Below are 22,233 nucleotides of genomic sequence, written 5' to 3'. Positions count from 1 at the left end.
AAAATTTGTAGAACATGGAAAAAACTATGCTCAAGTTGTCTTCCTTTGAGGAAAAAAAATCCTTTCTTTTTCATGTATCAGTAACGTAACTAAGAGATTTCCAGTCTTTGGTAAATTTTAATCAATAATCACCTCAAATGCTGTTGTGAAAATTAAAAGTCAGACTGTTTTAGCTGTAGGTGATACTGTTACTTAAAATACTACCTAAAAGCCAGCAAAACCAATAATTCTTCTTTGTTCAGGGACCATCGGCTTAGTTTTTGTTTATTCATTGTACAGTGTTGATATACCAACCTCAGACCCAAAGCAGTGTCAGACAATGACTGCTACTAATAAAAAAACACAACTGAAAAATCCACTGATCTGACGATCTACCCATCACTAATTGTTGCAGAACCAACTCCCACCTTCCCTCTTCAGCTCAGAAGTATCCATTGAGATTTCTGTTCTCTGAATACTTCTGACAGGGCAAATTTTAGGACCACATGAAGTGATGGAAATGTTCCTATAGGCACTCGTACAGATCCAGCATCAGGAAGAGGACCGAAGACTGAACTCCTTGGGATGCAAAACATTTAACTTCATGTGGCCAATATATTTGACTTTACATAGATAGCACAGTCAAACTACCTACAATTACCTGTGAAAAAACAAACTCAGTTTACTCTGAAGATGCTTAATTGTACAGTTACAATTCTCACACTCCATTTGAAGGCTGGACATTTGGAACGTGAATAATGCCATTAACCCAGGAGAATTAGGTAAGCCTCGTGGTTTTTCAATGACTTAGTTTTTGTCTGCACTAATTTTACCTCCAAATCTGCATGTCTGAAACTCCACACTCTTTAAGTCTGCTTAAAGTGATTACGTCTTTTCAGCAAATCTTTGATTGTTCTTTCTCCCGGCTGCAGAGCTGTCTGCCTGCAATTTCTCAAAAGAGCGCCCGGATTTCATGTCCATTGGCCCCTGCATTCCTGCCAAAGCCCTGCAGAAATGAGAGCTGCTGCAGCTGCCAGGGTTTATTTACACACATTCCTCCCTCAAATTGAATTAATGAGCATAATTTAACTCAGGCAATGTCCTCTACAGCTCTTGTTTCCCTTTGCCCCTCTTGACATTTCTTTCTCTCACACAACCACTCTTGTAGTCTGTCTTAAAGTAGCATCTGAAGGGATTCTGATGTAAAAAGTAATTGCAAACACATAGTGAATCCCATCTGAGCTGATAAATTTGTACAGATCTGCTTAAAACCTACTTTATCAGAAGCTCAGGATCCCCTTGACAAGTATCCACAAAGTTAATTTGAGCTTATTTGCACTGATCAAGCCAACTTTGTCAGTTTAGCAATGACCTTCCAGATTAATCAGTCACAAAAGACCAAACCCTGGAAAGAGCTCAGAGAAGAAAGAGAGCCAGGACAACAAGAACTGATACTACAACCTATCTACTGTTGTTGTTTCATGTTCATACATTGTATTTAGCAAATCTTTTGGACTCCAGCCCATTTCTGCCCTCAGATATGAAAGTTTGCAGCCATGGCACAAGTGCTCTCAACATCAACGAGCCCCGTGGGTGCTGTATGGACACATCACATACAGAAAGCCCTGTTACTCCACTAAGTAGGCCAGTGCAGTATTTCCCACATGATGTGTCAAATATAAAAAGCAAATATTTCTCCAAATAGTCACATCGATGTGATAATGAAGTCACTCATTCTCCCCTGTTATCACACTGTATGGGCATGGTATCTCACACTCTACGGCTTGAAAGCCTTAGAACAAGAGCTGTGTAATTCTACAAGAAGTGCATGACAGAAAGGGAACTAAATCTATAATTATAAATTTGCTACATCAGCACATCACAGGCTACAAGCATCATGGACAAGAACATTCCAGCAGCACTTTGAACCTCTAGATCCATAGGAAAAACATACTGCTTGGCACACAAGGATTCAGCCTTCTAGGAAGACCATTCTCTTGTGAAGGTCCCACAGACCTGTATCTGTCCAGTTATGCTGATGTCTGGAGAGGATTTTCCTTCCCTAAAGACTAACACGATACTTGAGATTATTTAAGTGAGAAATCTATATTCCAGGACTTAGTGTTGAAACGACAAATTCTGTGGACCCGAGTTTGCAACTGTCACAAATAGAAACTATTCAAGTAGTTCCAATAAAATCAGTAGAATGACTGTGTGAGAAAGGTACTCACCATGATCACGTAACAAGCAGGCAGGCTGGGATTGGAGTTAAAAGGATCATCCCAGGAACCTCTCCTGAAAAACTTGTTCTCATTGGAGAATGCAGGACTGACTTTGAGGCACATGTCAATTGTTTCCTTCTGCACGTACAGCGTCAGAAGCTGATATACACAATACTGCTTGATGCCCCATTGCAGAAAACAGATTCAAGTGTGAATGCTAGCAGGCAGCAAATAATTAGGGCGTGCTTGTGTATATGCATGCATGAGTGTCCAAAACTAGACTTTTGAACTCAAGCAGAAGCCTGCTCTAGCTGGAACCGGTACAGGCTGGTTGTAAATTTTGGTAACGTTCGGACTAAACAGAAGTGGCATGTCCCGAATCCTCAGACTAATGAAGAGACATGGGACACTACCCTCAGCTACAAGGCTGATCATGGGTTATGCTTCTGCACACAGACCATTTAGATTAGGAAAACCAGGGGGGCTTGTGGTTCCATGCCAAAAAAAAAAAAAAAAAAGAAAAGAAAAGGGGTCCCCAGAAGAAGTAATTGGTCTTGGAAAAGGTGTGATGGGGGAAGAGAAGTGCAGGGCTGGAAAGAAGGCGAAGATGCTGGCTGAAGAAAACATGCCAGAGAACAGGGACATGCATGGAGATGAACGCTGGGGAAAGGCCAGAGATCTTGACCTTGAAGCCGCTCAACACCGTGAGCAGTGGCACAGCAGGGACCGTCCCAGCTTTCTGCCCAGATTTCACAGGCCAGCAGCGACCTCCCTGCAGAGGAGGGAATTTGAGACCTAGGGAACATAATGCTGTGGTGGAAGCAAGCAAGAATAATCAAGTAGGGCAGCAGCACTGGCCCCTTTGGTTCTAAACTCAGTATCCAGACCCACTAGAGACGTCATCTACTTTGTCTTGCCGGTGTCTCAACCAACACTTGGCTGATTTTGAACCCTTACAAGCCGCTTTCATTTTAGAAGCTGATGCAGACTACAAATGGCTTTAAAATAATTCAGCTTGTTTGAACACAAGTTCAGCATGTTTTTTTGACTACTAACATCAAAAGACTAGAACGCACCTATTCTTCACAGTCTCAACTCTACATGCACCCAGTAGTTTCACTCAAAAGTTCTCTCTGCTGTTTCCAACTTCATTAAATTTCCACGCCCCCCAGTAATACTTTCTCCCTTACACACGCAGTTGAAATCAAACACACTTATCCACAGATGTGGTCACTGGATCTTTAGAAATCATTTTAGATTTTATGGTTGCCTTTCATACATCTTTTGGTTTGCGTGGAGATGTCAGTAGTTCAAGCACTTGTTTGCTCTTCACATATAGTCTCAATGAACAGTAGCGGTTAGACCTATCAGCTTCAATGAGATTTTGCCTAGCCCCAAATGAAAATAGCACTTTTTATAAGCACCTAAGGAAAATGACTTGACAGAGCCTGATTTGTTGTCGTCTCCTGCCACCCCCACCAGATGTGTAACTTGTTACTCCATATGCGCACTACTCCCTCCTCCATTTTTGATTTTTCTTTGTATATTGGCATGCAGTTGTATGAAAGCACAGTGAAAATCAATTGTATAACACTGTCAAAGAAATTCACCATGATTGCCTCTCACTTTTATGTCATTACAGTGGAGAGACTTCACTTGAATTTGGTAAGGCCTTCCCTGAATGCAACTTTTGTTAAAGTAAAGCTTGAAGTGGTTACCTTTCGTGCTTCTCTGAAATTATGGACACGGGAAAAGCCTGAAAATACCCCTTCTTGGTACATCTCTCTCAAATACTCTCAGAACTCCATAACAAGAATATTTCTTCCACATGTGAAAATGAAATGCCAAACATCAGCTCTTCTACTGTACGTACATACCCTGAATATTGAATAAAACACAGCAAGCAACCATTTATAAAGATACAGAAACCATACGACTAATGAAAGAAACACCAAAATAAAACCCTTTATGTCTACCAAAACAGATGCTTACAAAAATATTGCTCAAAAGAAGTTTTTGCAGTAGTGAGTGTCGCTTTTTGTAGATTCTAAAATTACACTCTGCTAACCTTATTATGTTCTTCTCTTCTAGTAACTCACACATTTTACACACCACCTGTACAATGGCAAGCAATGAAATCAATACAGAATTGAAACTTTGAAAGCCAACATTTCTTCATTTGATCCCTCATATCCCTTGCTCTCTCTCTGGATAGGAATCCTACTCCCTTAGCATCTCTCTGGCTCAGAGCTGGGTGTACCACACTAACACAGGTGGAGCTGGTGGCTGGTAGGTGTTGATCCTCTTTTTTCCTATGAACCTTCTGAAAACTTCTAATGCTCTGAATAGAAGATTTCAGCATAACTGAGTCCATCACTTTAGAGAATGAGATGAAGGAAGGAAGTTTACATATAATATTGTTATGGGTACATTTCTTTGAAATGAATTGGCACCTTACACTTGTTGAACAGGGACATCATAGTGGCAAGATGTATCTTCACAGAAACAAATTCTATTTGACACTATGAATTTGGGTTTCCCAATTTACTGAAAACAAATAAAGCCATTTTGGGTCAATTTTAACATGTATTCTACGGTGCAGCCACTGTACCGAATCCTATCCCCTCCTCCCCCAGCATCGTCTAAACTGCAATGCATGCTATAGAGCAAGGACGCTTACGCTTGTCTTTTGTGTGCATGCATGTCTATGTGCATGTGTGTAACAACACTACTGTTCCTGAACCCTTGCTCCAGCTTTCTCTGCATTCATTGGCTTGCTGCAGTCTACAATAAACGTAAAATTGCTTATGTCACTCCTAAGTATGTATACTGGAAAAGGGTGATAAGTCTAAGGCTGTGCTCCCTGCAAGATTCTTGGCAAGAGACTGGTGGAAATAACTCTCTTCCAAACATCAAGCTACTGAGGACTGCCATTTCTGGGTTTTATGCTACAGAGAACATGGATAGCACATCTGATCACGAGTGGGTCCCTCACACTTCAGGCATTATGTTACAGACAACACTCCTCTGTCCTTGTTTCCTCTCAATCCCATTGAATCACAGTCTACATAAAACAGCCCCCTGGAAGTGCATGCGAGTGTCTGCTTAGCACCACTTTTATAATATTATTTTCTACAGACTCCTGCCTGAACCTTCAGATAAGATTACTATCATAGAAATACCAGCTCAATTGATATACACAAATACAAGAAATTATGCTCTACAAGACAAATAGCTGCATTTTGACTACTTCTACAGACATCCAAAGGCACTTCCAAAATTTACAGCTTTCAGGTTAGAAACAATTTTTATCTTTACCATATCCACCAATGGAGAAGTAGCACAAGATGCCAGCATTGCTGCAGGCTGCCGCATGAACAGGAAATCAGTAGGGGCTAGGCTGCCCCAGATGACCCATGGTCATATGCGGGATATTTGGGAAGGCTGTACTCCTTCCAGCCTCCCCGCTCCCAAAGCCTGTGCACCCACGTCAGTCTCAGCACAATATAAGCGAGATCATTTCCACTCCTCAGGGCTTTTTGGATCAAATTCTGACATAACACAACTGGGAAAAAATGATCTCATGAAACATATACTGTAGGGAGGAAAGGGAATAAAGGTATGTTTCAAATTGATCTGGAAATATTTTTCCCATAGAAAATAGTTAGATTTGTCTCTTCCTAAAATGCAACCCAAGCAGCACAGGGAAGAAACAGTGGTGTGGACACAAATATAGCAAAACAAAGTCCCCCCCAACAAACAAAAAAAACCTAATTCCAATAAAGTAAACTCAAATAAAAACATAACATGACCCTCCTGTCCCCAAGGACAGGAAACATCCCAATAAAACTCCAAATATCTGCTATCTGGGCTCTCCTGCGTCCATCAGAAAACAAAATGACTTAAGTGTGACCAGAGCAAGCTATAAAACCACTAGTTCCAACTCAGTCACCTACTGCCCTCTGGAATAGATCCCATCTGTTATTCATATTATTTTCTAAAGGGCTTACAACTTTGTTGATGGGAGCTTTAAATGCCCGTTAAGAAATCATCTTACATACACAACTGCTCTATGACCTTTTCTTCTTTCTCTCTGAGATTATAAGAACAGCAGCATATTGCTCTTTTATTACTTTCATATTCTCCCTCCCACCCACCATCATCAATACTAGGCCATTAAGGTAACAAACTCAATGTAGGAAGAGGTTATTGCTCAGTGCCTGCACAATGCCTTCACCATGCCCGGAAGCATGGCTGCTTCCCTACAGATAACAGCCACAGACAGGAGTGCTGAATAATGAATCTGTGCAAGAGCAGACCCAAATGTCTTTCTATAGCGTTGCCCTCCAACTCACCCTACATCCCCTAAGTAGCCCACTGTTAGCCTAAAAAACTGATTGGCAAAAGATGTCACAGAGGCTGAGCACTTCTCAAGACACAAAAAACCTGGTTGGCTACTCTCCAGTTATAATAATTTAAAATAATGTAATTAAAGATTAAAAGACTATTCTAGGATTAAAGATTAATCTAAGAGTTACTGAAAAATACTTGAAAGACAATGCAATCTTTGGGAATAGCCAGGATGGGTTCACAAGGGGAAGACCAGCCTCACTAGATTTCATTTTATGACAAAGTTACCCATTTAGTTGACTAAGGGAATCCAGCAGATGTAATTTTTTTGGAATACAGCAAAGCTTTCCATACTGTCTCTCACAGTACTCTTCTGGACAAAACATCCAGCATACAGCTAGACAAGTACATAATGTGATGGATGAACAATCGGCTGATGGGTTGGACTGAAAGGGTTATAAGTAAATATGGTTATATCATGCTGGCGTCCAGTATACTAGTGAGGTTCCCTGCGGCTCCATTTTAGGACCAGTTTTTAATGTTTTCATAAATGACTTGGATGTAGGACTAGAAGGTGTTTTGAGTAAGTTTGAAGATGATACTAATTTGGGAGGAGCTGCTGACTCCATTGAGGGTAGAGAGGCTTTGCAGAGAGATCTTGACAAATTAAAGAGCTGGGCAATCACCAACAGCATGAAGTTTAACAAGAAAAAGTGCCAGATTCTGCACCTGGGAAGGGGCAACCCTGGATATTTATACAGAATGGGGGGATGAGAGGCTGGAGAGCAGCCTTAGAGAAAGGGATCTGAGGGTTCTGGTCAATGGCAAGTTGAATATGAGCCAGCAGTGTGCCCTGGCAACCTGAAGGGCCAGCCTGAGGTGCACCAGGCACAGCACTGCCTGCTGGTCAAGGGAAGGGACTGTCCCGCTCTGCTCTGGGCTGCGTGGCCTCATCTCAAGCACTGTGTGCAGTTTTGGGTACCACAATATAAGAAGGACATAAAATTATTAGAGAGCACCCAAAGGAGGGCTACAAAGATTGTGAACGGTCTGGAGAGGAAGATGCATGAGGAGCAGCTGCGGTCACTTGGTTGTTCAGCCCAGAGCAGAGCAGGCTGAGGGGAGGCCTCATGGCGGCCTGCAGCTCCCTCACGAGGGGAGCGGAGGGGCAGGCGCTGAGCTCTGCTCTCTGGGGACAGCGACAGGACCCGAGGGAACGGCATGGGGCTGGGACAGGGGAGGGTCAGGCTGGGTGTTAGGGAAAGGTTCTGCACCCAGAGGGTGGTCGGGCACTGGGACGGGCTCCCCAGGGTCACAGCCTTGAGTCTGCCAGAGTTCAAGTGTTTGGACAGTGCTCTCAGACACACGGTTTGGTTTTTGGGTGGTTCTTTGTGGAGCCAGGAGTTGGACTCAATGATCCTTGTGGGTCCCTTCCAACCTAGAATATTCTAGGAATCCCTAATTCTATGAAAAGAAAAAGTATTTTCTTTCACAGGGATGCACACAAACTGTTGTCATACATGTCAAACCCACACTGTAGAGCTGTTTGGTTTTCTTCCATTCTGATGCAGAATGCAGACTACTTCTGGAATGCTCTGATCCACTATGGCAAGTCATGCGTTTAGCCTTTCCTTGCTTGTCAACATGGCTCAAAAATATAGTCTTTTTTTTTTTTTTTTGAGACATGAATATTAGTGTTCACTGCCTCTGGTAATACAGTAGCTGCTTTTCTAAATTTAAAAGCCAGCTGTTTCTAATTAAGAAAATACTGAGTAGGATGTCTTCCAAACATCTTCCCACGAGCATGCAACAAGACTTTGTTACTTTTAAATCCAAGAAAAAGTGATTTAGGGGAAATTTTGAAGGACATTAAGCAATCCTGTACTGCAAACTGAATCAAGATGCAATTTCTGAAGCACAGTCAATTACCATGGGACTATAATTCTATCCCAAGTGAAGAAGCTTGTTCCTGTGTTCCTGGACACTGCCATACTCCACTCCAAAACAACAACAAAAAAAATCTAGATAATCTGCCAGTTATGCCTTCGTGTAAATGTCTTGTGTTGCACTGTATTTCAACTTAAGCTACTGAGTAGTGTTTCAACTTGTTAAAGCTACCCGATCTCAGAACAGACGTTGGCCAGACAGCATGGCTAGTGTCCAGCTTTCATTACAATACTGAAAGAAAAACAGCTGACAACGTATGCATGCTGTTTGTACAACCTGTGGGGAGCAACTTACCTACAGCCACTTCTGTATTGCTCTTCCATTTAACACACAAGCCCACTAGCCACAGGCTAGGGCAGGAGTAAATGCCAAACGGAAGGTGAGCCAAGAAGAAGAACCAAAAGAAACTTCCAGGCCAGCCGACTGCCCTCCTGTGCACTGCCAATTCCGTCAATTCCATAACCAGAACGAGTTTTTATGTCCGTGGCTTAACCCTATTTTTACATGGCACTACAAGGAAATGCCAACACAGCACTGGGCACGGCTGTACATACAGTCCTGCTATGGTGCTTTTATGAATTAATTTCAAAGGAGAAACAAGTCTAGAATATCTTTAATAAATACTTAGGATAGATTTGCCTCAGAGTTGACAAACACATAAAGTGACATGTTTTTTGGGGGTTAGCCTCCAGAAAGCAAGCATGTTTAGTCTCCTAATTTCACATTCAGAAGTTATTAAAAACATCCATTTTATCTCTGTCAATTTTTTCATCTCTTTTTGGTGTACGATACGGAACAACACTAGGGACCTAAAAATGACATTCATTTCTGAAATCCACATGTGGATCATAAAAACAACCAATCTACTCCTTCAACAGATGCTTAAAAATATATGCATGCTTCATTAGTCTAATTTGTCTACTCGGAGCATAGTCCAAAAATGCAGAGAAAGTTCCAAAACCACATCAAGTGCCATGGAGACCACTGTGCATAATAATAAAAACAAACACGATCAGCAGGCATTAAGAACCTCGACTTGCAGGCAAAGTCTGCTTTTTGACTAACAGCTGAATGAAGAATTTCCACAGACCAAAACACTGACACCACAATGTAATGCGCAACTGATTGCAGACAAACCACAATCAAGGCAGCCAATTTTCTAATGAGCGCCAAACACCGCGGAAATATGAGAAGCCAAAGAGAACAACAACTGAGACCTCTGGAAAAAAAACGTCTAGTGCAGAGAAAAAGGCAGAAATATTCTGGAAAGGATGAAAATTTACACTAAGCTGTCACTATTTCAGTATAGATTTGAAACAGCAGTAACATAAAACCTGTTTATTCTGCTGCAATAATGATTATCATCTTGTCTTCGTTTTATTTTGTTTTGTTTGTTTTGTGTTATTTTTAAGTCTTCCCATGCAGGTTTCTCACAGGCTTTGTCAAGAACTGAATCAGCAAGATTTAAGAGAATTTCAGACTGAAGGCCAGCTAAAAAAACAGCCTTGCAAAGTAAATTAGACCCTCTAGGTCACCTTCCCCTCTCCAAACCAAATATCTACTGCAATAGCTACGGTGTATGGTGTATCTGTTATGCTAATGGCACAGCCATAGAAAAGAACAGGAAGGTTTCCTAAGAGAGGGATAGTTGTTTTCTTGATGAGCCACTAACTTGAATAAGCACTGCTACTGACATATTACATGGGATCAACTGGACTTCTCCACTACTGGGATCTTTTAAAAAACACCCTGTCAAAGATGCTGCACATCTTTCTTAAACTCTAAGTAAATAGTCAAATAACCTAGCAAGAATCTGACAACTCAGCTGTGGTTTAAAAAGTCTCCCAATAAAGGATTCCATTAGAGTTAAAAAAGGATTAGAGTGACTCCTATGCTCAGCTGCTTCCACTACGCAGAAGTGGAGCTGTTGGCACAACAATTTATTCTCGACAGACGTTGTAAAGAAGTAAAGGGAAAGTGCAGCAGCTCCATCTGCAACATCTCCAGCTGTGATGGGACTAGAAGGCTCAGATGAGGAAAGGCCTTACGAATGTTACTCCAAGAGCAAGATGATGCGTTCCAAATTCAAAATGATTCTTAAATCCCAGTTCTGAGCTATGACCACATACATATAACACAACACAAGAATATAAAAATCTAGAAATTAGCAATTTCCACTGTGGATTAGCCACAATCTACGACCCTCTCAAAAACGGATTAAAACCCCACTCCTCCCCCCTTCCCCTGCCCCTTAAGGTTGAAAGAGTAATACTAGTTTTCCTGAAGACATGTCATTAACGTTAACAACTAACAAAGCAAAGACAAAACACTATGGAAATAAATGGCAGAACTCACAGCTCAGTAGTGGTCTTTTCTCCAACCAGAGCCAATACCTGATGCCTCAGAGAGGTGAAAGGAAGGATCCTCCTTTAAAACATTAAATAGTATTTGAGCTTGGGGAGGGGAAGGAGGTTGTTCTTCATCTTAGATAATGTCTGGGTCAAGAATAAAAGCTTTCATATAGGAAGATGTGATATGTGTATATGTGTACATACACATGCTTTCATATCCCGGTATCTATGTATGTGCATGGGGGGGCCTATGTGCACACAAACTTTGATCCCATACAGTGTAATATTATTCTCGAAAACCCAAAGTATGCTTCAAGTCCTATGAAGAAACATCCAAAAAATATGAGCAGCATTTCATACACACACCTGTATGACATATGGAAGAAATGAGCACAAATATTATTGCTCACGGGGCGCCAAATCCCTATAACCCAATCAAGGAAACAAAATACCCAAGGTTGCATGAGGGAAGGACTACAGCCGATGGGCTGGTTAATAAAATGTCACTGGCTTATGAGCTGCAAGCCCCATAGTTCAGAACAAGGACAATTAAAAAGGCACCCACCTCTTCACTAATGAGCATCAAAGTGGAGAGCACTTATTTAAAAGATGAGGTATCCGTTTGTTCCCACCAACCTTTGGCAGTAAGTCACACCTACTAAAAGGTGGGAAAGGATTTAACTATTGTGCAAAATGTCATCTGGAAGCGGTCAAAAACAGTCCACTCTCATGGAAGTATCCTGGTTCCAAAGGCAAGACAAAACTAGGTACTGGTTGTTCTCAGTGTCACTGTTTTCTGCAGATAAAAAGATAACTCCCCAACCCCCCCAAAAACTACCAAACCAAACCAAAGATTAAGGAAAGCCAAGAAACCAATGATAGGGCTTTCTTTGGTCTTGCATTACTCCTTCTTATACTATTAAAGGAAACTATTATTTGCACATCTGAAAAGGTACCCCCCAAAACAACCAGAGTACCAGGTATCTTGCTACTGGACAAGTTCTATTAAAGACTTCTGAATTTTTTATCACTTCTTTGTCTTATTATGTTACTTGCATTCTGTTATGAAGTACTGTAGCAGAAAAAGAAGAAATATGTTGACTCTGACAGCAGAGAATAACTAAGTTGCTTCCCTTTGCCCTCCAGGAGGGAAAAAAATGGTATTATTTTCCCTGTGAGAATGCTCAAGATATAATGGACAAGAGAAAGAAATACTTAGTGAAAATGGTTTAATAAATCCCAGCAGAAACAAAGCGTCTTTTCACATACTTAAATGTCTGCAAGACTCCATGCTGACATTTGATGAATGGGCAGAGTAAAATGTTTTGCACATTCTATGCCTTTTACTCATGGCACAAAGTCCTGGCTGGCAGAGATGCTAAAAAAGTACTACAGTTAAAACCAGCTCCCTTCAAGTGCTATTGCATTTTTCTAGTATGAGTATCTAGCAGTTTCTGGAATTCAGTTTATTTGAAAAAATAAACACACTAACAAGATGTTTAAAAACAAAAAGTAAGCTTTTTGACTCTCCCATTTAGCTTTTAACATATCTTGACTACTTGTAAATACAGAAAGACAGATAGCAGGAGCCAAAGAATACCTCGAGTCTGGGAAAAAGTAAAGAGATGCGTTTTACTGACTACAGCCTAACACGATCTCAGCTCATTTCACCATAAACTGGTATTATGACAGCACCCAATTATTCTAGAGCCTTTGTATAAGTTACTGCAAGTGGTAAGCAAGTTTCCTTAACCTTAGAAGCTTTTACTGATTTTACAAAATCAAGAAAAATCCAGTAATCCACCAAAATATGTCATCTCAAACATTATCCAAAACTTTTTTTTAACCTCAGCAAGATATTAGTACCACTTCTCAAGTCATAGCATCAGAAAAACAATTTAAACAAAGTTTAAAGTGAAAAAATATTTTTAGAAGGTATTCAAGCAAAACTAAAACTTCATTAACATGAAGCTTTTGTTCAAGGGCCTGCAGTTTATGTTGGAGCAAAAGATGACCAACACAATTAAAAAAATGGGAGCTAATTGTGAGAAAAAAAAAAGTAATAAAGCTAAAAGCTGATAGTCTGACCTTTCTCATAAAAAGGAATAGTTCACCTTATCATTTGTGTAGGAGAAGGTTGACACATTAATGGCAGCACTACAAGTCTGCTGTGGAGGACAAGCAGTTCATGGCTCTGCGTGATACTCAGTAGAATTTCTGTCTGATATAAGGAAATATGAACTACAGCTGCTGATACTGTATGTGCCCTGAGACTCACAGAGGACACCATGAAATACTGTCAAAGGAGTGAGTTTTTGTCTGTTAGCCACTTACCTGCTGATCCCAGCCTGTCAGCTGTCACTCCTTGCTGCAAAGAGCTGTCTGAAAACCTGTAATGGCCTCTGTTATCCCCAGTGCTTGAGCAACATATTAAACACTATGTGTTAGGTCAGAGCAGGAACAAAATGATGCCAGACTGCTCTTATCAAGTGTACAAACGTGAGAGGAACCTCAAAAATCTCTAATTGATTTCTTTACAGTTGGATTTTTTTTTTTTATATATATAATTATGTTCTGGTACACAAGGGTGACATAAGTTAAATATACTTCAATTCTCTGCTAAAACTTTTTCTTCTTTATCTATCATAAATGGCATCCTTGCTTTAAACACAACTCTAAACTTTTTTTTTTTTTTTTTAAACACTCTTTTCTGGTCATTTTGAAAGCAGTTCCACTTCTACAGAATAATTTTTTTTTTCCGTATATTTATTAAGTCCCTCGTTTTTACTGGAAGCCCCCTATTTTCAATATGCATAGGCATATTTTTGACAGGCATGTGACTCAGTGCACTCATCACGGGTTGAAATATTGACACCAAAAGGAAAATTTCATCACCTGGAACTCAGCTGACAGTGAAGGACCAAAGGAAACATTCCACTGGTGTTACACAGACCAGTAACGGATCAGCTTCCCTTCTGACCATCTCATGCTACCCTCAAGTCAATTCTGGTTCATTTTAAACACATGCAGGAAAAAAGGAACAAGTATGAAAATATATGGAAGACAGAATCCATAATTTGAAAAAAAAAAAAAGCAGATCAAATAAACTAAGTTTGAACCTGGAATTTTGTAAAAGATGAAGCCTAACTAAGAAAACATTAAGGAACGAGCCACTGTTATTCAAGTGAACTGAGACTTGCATGTTTGTATAGTACGTACAGTGCACACGATCATATCTGATGTCACCTTCAGGGAAAAAACGAGCTCTTCTAATGAGGAGATGAAGTTAAATGAATGCAGGGATTAAAAAAAAAATGTTAAAATAATGTACTTAGTATAATACAATTCTTTACAAGCCTCCTACGCATGTCCGACAGCAGGCCCAGTGCTGAGCATCCCTGCGCCGCCGAGCCTTCGTACTGACCTGCCCGAGCATGTCGGGTGCCATGGGGAACGTGGGCCAGATGGCCGAGTAGATGCCAAAGAAGACCAGCCAGAGCAGCATGCTTCCCCAGACCGCCAGGTGACTGAACTGTCAAGGAGCAGGGAGAGAAGGAGAGTCAGCACAGCGCGCTGCCCCCACCCACCTCACCCACAGACACTTTTCTGTTCAGGTCTCTGTCAGCCTCACGCAGGCCTGTCTACTGCGCTTGGTTTCAGGCCAGTAGCACAGGTTGTTTAAACAGCATAAAACAGCTCTCCTCTTTAATCTCTGCCTCACGACAGGGCAGGCAGATAGCCTTCTCAGCCAATCTGTCTTACTCCGAGCTCCAAAAACTCACCAGATTTTCCTTAGAGCTCTGACTTCTCTCATCTAGCTCCTGGTTCCCACTGTACACATGCCAGGTTCAACACATACATCAAGGTAGAATTTTTCAAAAGGCACAGGTTAAAGTTCATCCTGACAAATCCCTCATGTCAGATCCCCTGGATGCACACAAGTCACGTGCACCACTCGCATACCTCTCACTGAAGAAGATTCAGCGTTGCGTGATACACCACCACTTAAACAATCAACATCTACTGATTACCTTTGCTTTTCTGCTTTGAAAGTGCTTTAGGTGATTTACAGATATGCAGTGCAGTTTACACCTTTACTGGCTCTTTAATCTACAGACTAAGAGTAAATAAAAGCGGTATCAAAGTGACCAAGAACATGTCCAGTACATGTTTCATTTCAGTTGCTTTAAGGAAAGTCATTTCTTCTACATACCCAAACTATTTTGCCGTTCAAGATGATTTAAGCTGTTTTACTTTTACATTGCACTGGATGGAATCAGTAATTTTGGTTGTAGCAAGCAACTGAGCTCACTATTGGCTCCAGCTCTTTTTGGATACCAACAACTCCCGCGGCTGATGACTTTGGCTCTAACTCAGAGAAGTACCTGCATAAATCTTAATTACTAAACACACACGGATTTAGGAACACGGCAGTGAATTCATGCACTGGTGGCTGTGGCGGACACACAGTATGTTTGTTTAGTTCTCAGCTTTATGCTTTCTATTTGATGACTTCTTTTGCCTTTTTTTTTTTTTTAAACAGTAAGCCTGACAATCAAAGTGTCTAATATTGCGTTTGTGAGACAAACACAAATTTCTAGAGGAAAGAGAAGAAATTGTTCCTTCCCTGGAAGCACTGAGCATCCTCAGAAAGGTGAGTCCTTCTTGAGCACAAGCAGTGCAAACAAACAAGCAGGGAGCCTGCAGCACCAGTGCAGACTGGCGGATAGCTGGAAGCGACTGGAGGCTGGCTTACAGTAGGAGCATTCATACGGCAGAACTTAAGAGGTGATGGAAAGAACGCTCTTCTAGGCGCTCTCGGAAAGCCGAAATGTTGTTCAACCCTGAAAGCTGCTGGACTAATGAGCAGGGCATAGGATAGGCCCCTTCCTGGAGAGACACTATGGGCAGGAAGATTACTTTTCCAACTTTTCTATTTGCTCTTTTTCACCGAGGAGATCTGACCGGCAACTGCTTAAGGAAAAGTTATTCTGATCCAGTTTTGAGGTGAATAAAACTAAGACTAGGAGATTTTTTTATTACTGATATTTTTTAAATTTGAAGGAAGCGAGGGGGATTTCACCTACTTGATGTGTCTGCTCTTCTGAAAACAAGGACATTTCACATCAGTGTGAATCACTGGCCAGAATAAAGGCCTCCACAGTGAGCAACTGTGGTGCTCAGCTCCTCATAGAACAGCACTGCGAGGCTGCTGCAACAATTCACCTTCAAGAAAATCCAGCCCCATGCAGTAGCCCAAAAAGAGCACCAGCACTGCTCTCCCAAAAGGACCTTTCCCTACACCACAGCCTTCCTTTCAAACTAGAGGGCAGAAGGCCCAGGATAGCTTGGACTGATGCTTCCAAACTGCTGACTCCTACAAGTTTTACAATTAAAAACAGTAAAGAAAACAAGCAGGGAAACCACTCTAAGACATACTCCCACTTTGCAGTATTGTATTTCTGCTAGTGAAATGACATCTTCATTTTTAGTCTCGCTTCTCTCCGGTCTGTTGGTACGACAGTTCTTGAGCTTTGCAGTTCTTTATTTTGTCCTTTCCAGCTTAGCAAAGTCTTTGCTCTTTCATTTTTTATCATCTTCTCATGGTAATCCCAACCACCCTTGCCATGTATCTCCCTTCCTTCATCTCAGGCTTGTAACTTGCTGGAATTAGTTCTCTACCTTTAAAAGGCCTTCTGCTTTCAGCAAGAGCCCTCCTTGTCCTGTTTGAAATCGTTTCTTAAATGCTAACCCCACCCACCGAGCTTTGCACTGTTGGTTCTCCACTGATCTGCCATGTTTCTGAAGAACTAGAGTGCAAAGCAGAACCTAGTTTGTCAGATGTGTTAAATGGCAGTCAGAAAAAGAAATCAAGTGCTCGTACATATAAACTAGATACACTGTACATCTATCCTGTGCATCCCATTTTATCTGAAGCAGCTTCAGTAGCATGGTAAAGTATTGAAGAAGGCTGTAATTTGGCAAAAGCCTACAGCAGTATTGCAGATAGGCAACACGTAACATAAAGCTACTCCACACAGCTCTACAGTGCAGATTTTGTTATGCATGTTAGTACTTTTACCAAAGCCTTTCTTTCCACACTACCTACTGGATATACCAGACTCCCAACTACTTTGAACCTGTGTTATTTATTTGGAGCTTTCAGCTGAGCCCATCATGTTCTCCCAAGTGGCAGTGTCCCTCATGTTCCCTCAAACAAATTGCATGTAACCAATCCAGTTGATGATGGAGGAGAGGCTTAACTCAATGTTGTACATTTAATACTCCTCAAGTAACCTAAAGATTCTTTGTGTGTTGATTCACTCACAGCTGAAATAATAATTGTACAACATCAGATTCCAAGATGATGAGAGTCCAAGCAACGAGACAGGAATTACAAGTATATACAGAAAAGGTTGATTCTGAACACAAACACTTTTCTGTGAAGAACAATAATTTCCTGTACAAATGTCAGTGCTAAAGAACATTGAGCTCTACTAAACATTATGGCACCTTTTAAAATAAAGGTATGAAAGAGGGGATCATGATTATCCCTAGGTGACTGAAAAGACACCATTTACTCAGGGAAGGGGAGAGAGGAAGAAGCATCAAATAATTTGTAATGTAACAGGATCTAAACAGGCTCACAGGCCTCCACTGCAAATTTTAATATTTCCTCTTCTAGAGCATGGGGAATTAATTTATTTCTAAGTCCTCTTGCATTTTAAAGTTAGTACACAACACAGAACTTACACTTAATCTACAACAAAAAAGAATGGATTTTATTTTCAGATGACAGAATGAGGCAGAAAACATTAGCATTTCCCCAATAATTAAATAATCCATGCAGATAGCATTTCATAACATTCAGAGCAGACATCAGCTCATTAATCTTAACAATTCCTCTGTGAGGAATGAAAGGAAACATTTTACAGCTAATAGGGGAAATGAGGTTATGAGATTTAGCCAAGCCCCTCCAGGAAACAGACAGAATAAGAATATGGGGCTCCTTAAAACACCTTGGTCTTGAGGCAGTATGTCTTAGTATGTCATGCAAACTAGATTCCCATAAAGTATCACATATAGGTGTGGAGAAAAAGGGACTCGACCAAAATCAAAAAGATCCGTGTTTTCAGGGAACTGGGGGAAGGAAGGGGGGAAAAGTGTTGAAGTGCCATCAACACAGGAGCCCTCCCTACCCTGCATATTCTTTGGAGGTCAGTGCCCTGGCAGATTCTGACACCTACCAGTAACAGAACACTCTCTTATTGCAAGTAAAGGACTCAAATCTAGAAATCAACAAAAACAGTTTAACAAACATGCCTTATTTATTACTGAAAGTTTGCAAACAAAAAATCTCAGCCAATGTGAAGTCACTAGGGCTTTTTACTAGCTTCAAAGACCTTTACAAAGCCTATTTGTTTATCCGTGAGCAGACAACCTTTATTCACTGTTGCATTAACTTTTAAAGAAGCTACAGAGTAAAGAGATATTGTTCTTAAGCTATTTCCTTAAGCAGTTACAGCAGTATGTTAATTTCTAGAAAATATTCTACATTTTCAATATTTAGAGACATTGGAAAATACTTATAGCCTTCTCCTCTTCCCACTTCTGACAGACTGACTTTTTTATCGTATGTCATTAGAATGTGTTCATTCTCCTCTCCTCTCCTGTACTTAGGGAACTTAGTTTATTCTTAAATCAAAGAACCAATTTAAACACTGCAGCCTCAAATCATTTCTAGTACTTCTTTTGTGTATTAATACTTATCAGGGAGAAAGGTACACTAATAAAATAAGAGATATTGAAGAGCACTTACTCTTGTCCATGCAGTTGTTTCCAAACCAGCTTTCAGACAAACAGTGACTACAACATACTGCAAGGGAAAAAGAAAAAAAGGTGCAGTATTAGCACTCTCAAATTCATAGGTGTTCACAGCCCAATCTCCCCTTCACACCTGAAATAGGAACTACCATCTAGTAGTACCAACCCACCTCTTGGGGACTTGGCAGACTGGGCTGAGGGAAGGGCAGAGCAGAAGATACTGTCGGTAAACGTGCAAAAAAAAGTGAACAAGGGAGAAAATCGTGCTCACTACAAAGGCCTCATTTTATTTTACAGTTTCTTCTGCTTTACATCATTTTTTGATGGTAAAAAAAACTGTGAAGAAATTCTACCATTCAAAAATGTCTTGAATAGATAAACTTACAGTGTAAACTATGTTCCCAACAAATAAATAGTCAATTCCCTGTCCATTTGTGAATACAGCATCTGAAAAAGAGAAGCAATTACATTTCTTAATAATTTTATCAACAGAATGGAAGACACATAAAGGAGATTTTCAGGACACTAAACAATAACTGGTCTTAACCTCGCTTTTTGGACTGTCTAAAAGCACTTTTAGAAGCCGTGAGCTACTGGTAATGCAGCAGCTGTGCTAAACAAGACATGATGCTCAGACAGAGCATGTATACACAATCCCAGTTGCCAGAAGCCATTAGCAGAAGGGGAAATGTAATCTGTCTGCAAGAGCTGAGGTACATCAGCACCACTTTTGCTGTGGCTATCTGTTCTGTACTGCTCACTGACAGCTCGAACAAATTCCATTATTTGCTGTGCCTGTGAAGAAAGCCTAAGACTGCTGATCTGTGGAGAAAGAAAGCTGCATTAAGAGAAAGATGTAAACGACTGATCTATAAAGTACACATATCTAAAATATCTTATTGGAGGTTAATTCAGTAACTGAACAGCATTTAGTCCTCCACACAAGCTTTCTCTTAGTCAAGTGTGCAGAAGGGTAAGTACACGTTAATCTATCATGTAGAAGTGCCAACCTTGGCAATGCTTCAAATGTCTGTTTAGTCTTTCTTAGCCCACGCTGAATGAAACCGGAACGCCATGAAAGCACATTCGACAGCCACGCTAATGCCAGATGAACTCATACTCACAGGAACTTTCAAGTATTACTCAAGCATGATAAGTACTGGTATTTTCACAGGTTTTAAGACAACTGCTAAAGAAATACACAAACAGCAGGGATGAAAAAGGCTTAAGATAAACCCCTTGGACCCGTTCCTAAACACATACTGCCTATTACAGTGCTTCTACTATGAGGGCACCACTTTGCTAGGTTTATTTGCAAAACAGGATCTGACATTGTAAAACCAGGGTCATCTAACTTTGTTAACAATATTCCTGCAAAGTAGGTCTCCAGGATCAGCAAATTTTGATGTCTACTGAGAAGAGTCCCTGATAGCCTGACCACTGTGGCAAAGACCATCCTGCATATTGGTAACAAGTTCAGCCAATGCAGCTGCCCAAGCTACTTGTTAGGGTTTACTTCTACAATTGCTGCGTGTGCTTTTCTCTGAAGAACCGACAGATTCTTAGTATTTTCCAGAAGTTGTTCTATATCCCTGATTTTATTCTTATTTTCATATAATCCTAGAATGGTTTGGGTTGGAAGGGACCTTAAAGCCCACCCAGTTCCAACCCCCTGCCATGGGCAGGGACACCTCCCACCACACCAGGTTGCCCAAAGCCCCATCCAGCCTGGCCTTGAACACCTCCAGGGATGGGGCACCCACAGCTTCTCTGGGCAACTTGTTCCAGGGTCTCACCACTCTCATAGTAAAGAATTTTCTCCTTATATCTCATCTAAACCTACCATTTTTAGTCTAAAACCATTACTCCTTGCCCTGTCACTATACTCTCTGACAAAGAGTCCCTCTCCTGCTTTCTTGCAGGCCCCCTTTAAGTACTGGAAGGGTGTAACATGGTCTCTCTGGAGCCTTCTCTTCTCCAGGCTGAACCCCAGCTACTAAGAAACAGCAGCAGATACACAAATCGGTAACGGTAGAACAGGATCTAAAGCCTGAGCCAGTTTGCCTAGCAATAGTTTGGTCTGTGGCTACTGGCATCTCTATCAGCCCAACTTTTCTCCTGGTACTCTGTGGCCTCAGACACCTACCACGTCATTCACAAATACACAAAGCTTTAGCAGTCTCTTTCAGCGTAGTGTCAAAGAAAAAGGTAAAGAGCATAAAAGAATGGAACCTTCCTTGTCCAGTAAATCTTGCTGATGCCAAAAGTCTCAGTTTATTGAGAAAGAGGCATGCCTAAATACATGATGTATTGGAAAGCTCTAGAATAAATTAGAGTCATCTAATGACTCTGCCAATACGTTGTTCTAGTACAACACCACAATGCACATTTAAGTAATCAAATAACTTTTGGTGCAAGTCCCATTCTTTTTAAGGTTATGTTTTAATACAATAATGTAATTCTTTTTTTTTTTTCAGGGCTTTCCATGACCTTCCACTTTGGGAGGCTAAGCAGTTCTGAAAGGAATGATATTTGCTAATGAGAACAGCAGGATGTCCAGTGAACATTCATTTCTAAAGCTATACAAATGCCCATTCATTGAATATGTGCACTTCACATTCTAAGGAATTCAAGAGGTTAAAAAACATCCCAGTGTGAATAGCACAGTTTTGTCTGCGGCACTGAAATCTCTTTTTCACTTAGAAATACAAAGAAACTTGAAAATTAAATACTCATTCCTCTTTGGAAAGCAAGCTAAGCAACCTATTGAAATGATCTCAAAGAAAGTTACCATTTGGGCAGGTGAGTATTCCAGTCTTACCATTTCAGTCATTTAAACTGTGTAATCTATTTAGGAATTGAACAGTCAAAAAAACATTTATGGAAGACTGAAGCAAAAACTGTAGCTAACTGCTACAGACATCAGCCTACAATAGCTGACTTTGGATTGAAAGAGCAGCTATTCAAGACTAACATTTCCCATAAACATAGTGAAATAGTGCAACTCCCTCCCCTCTGAAACAAAACAAAGACCAATGAACCGAAAGCAACCTCTCTCCCCAAAACTGAAATGGAGCTCCCAGCCCACATACAGAGAACGGGAGATCTCCTTCTTGTGTGTCTATCTCACAGTGCATGAAACTGTCACGTAAGACATAACACTGAAGTTTTACTCAGCCTGGTAATGAGAAATATGAACCTGCCTCCTCCTTATCTTTACCAATATGGCTCTTTCCTGTGAGCATTCATCTTCCTTCCCTTTTCCTTTTCTTCCACCTCCTCCCCAATGGAACCATCCTCAAGCTAAGGTTCTTGAAATCAGTGTTTACCAACAAAGAGCTTGTTTTGAAAAACTCGTATTTTTAAATACTACTCCCTTCCCTTAAATTCCTCATCTTATCTATTCCCATTTCTTAATAAGAGTAAAACAACGGATTGCCCATGTTTTTTCCTGCCCAGATAATTACACTGTAAAGCTAGGAAAGAAACATATAAGGTTTACCAGTCTCTGAAATACCATGCAGTTGCATACCTTCCATAAAAACAAGACTTAGTAAACT

The 22,233-nt window shown here is 40.7% G+C and overlaps 1 protein-coding gene across 8 annotated transcripts in view; it reads right to left on the bottom strand.

Annotated features, from left to right (window-relative positions):
• Nucleotides 1–22,233, bottom strand: part of LOC308188390 (phospholipid-transporting ATPase IB-like) — a 302,947-nt gene that overhangs the window by 81,043 nt on the left and 199,671 nt on the right. For all 8 annotated transcript variants that reach the window (XM_080577315.1, XM_080577312.1, XM_080577316.1 and 5 more), the window contains 3 exons: nt 19,059–19,120; nt 18,669–18,725; nt 14,274–14,381 (listed from right to left, as the gene is read on the bottom strand). In XM_080577315.1, coding sequence (XP_080433441.1) covers nt 14,274–14,381; nt 18,669–18,725; nt 19,059–19,120 — 227 coding nt within the window. The remainder of the gene's footprint in view (nt 1–14,273; nt 14,382–18,668; nt 18,726–19,058; nt 19,121–22,233) is intronic.

Source organism: Anser brachyrhynchus (genome assembly GCF_964034855.1).
Source record: "Anser brachyrhynchus genome assembly, chromosome: 1".
NCBI lineage: Eukaryota > Metazoa > Chordata > Aves > Anseriformes > Anatidae > Anser > Anser brachyrhynchus.
Note: the sequence above shows the minus strand (reverse complement) of the source record. Positions and strands in the feature narration are given on the sequence as shown.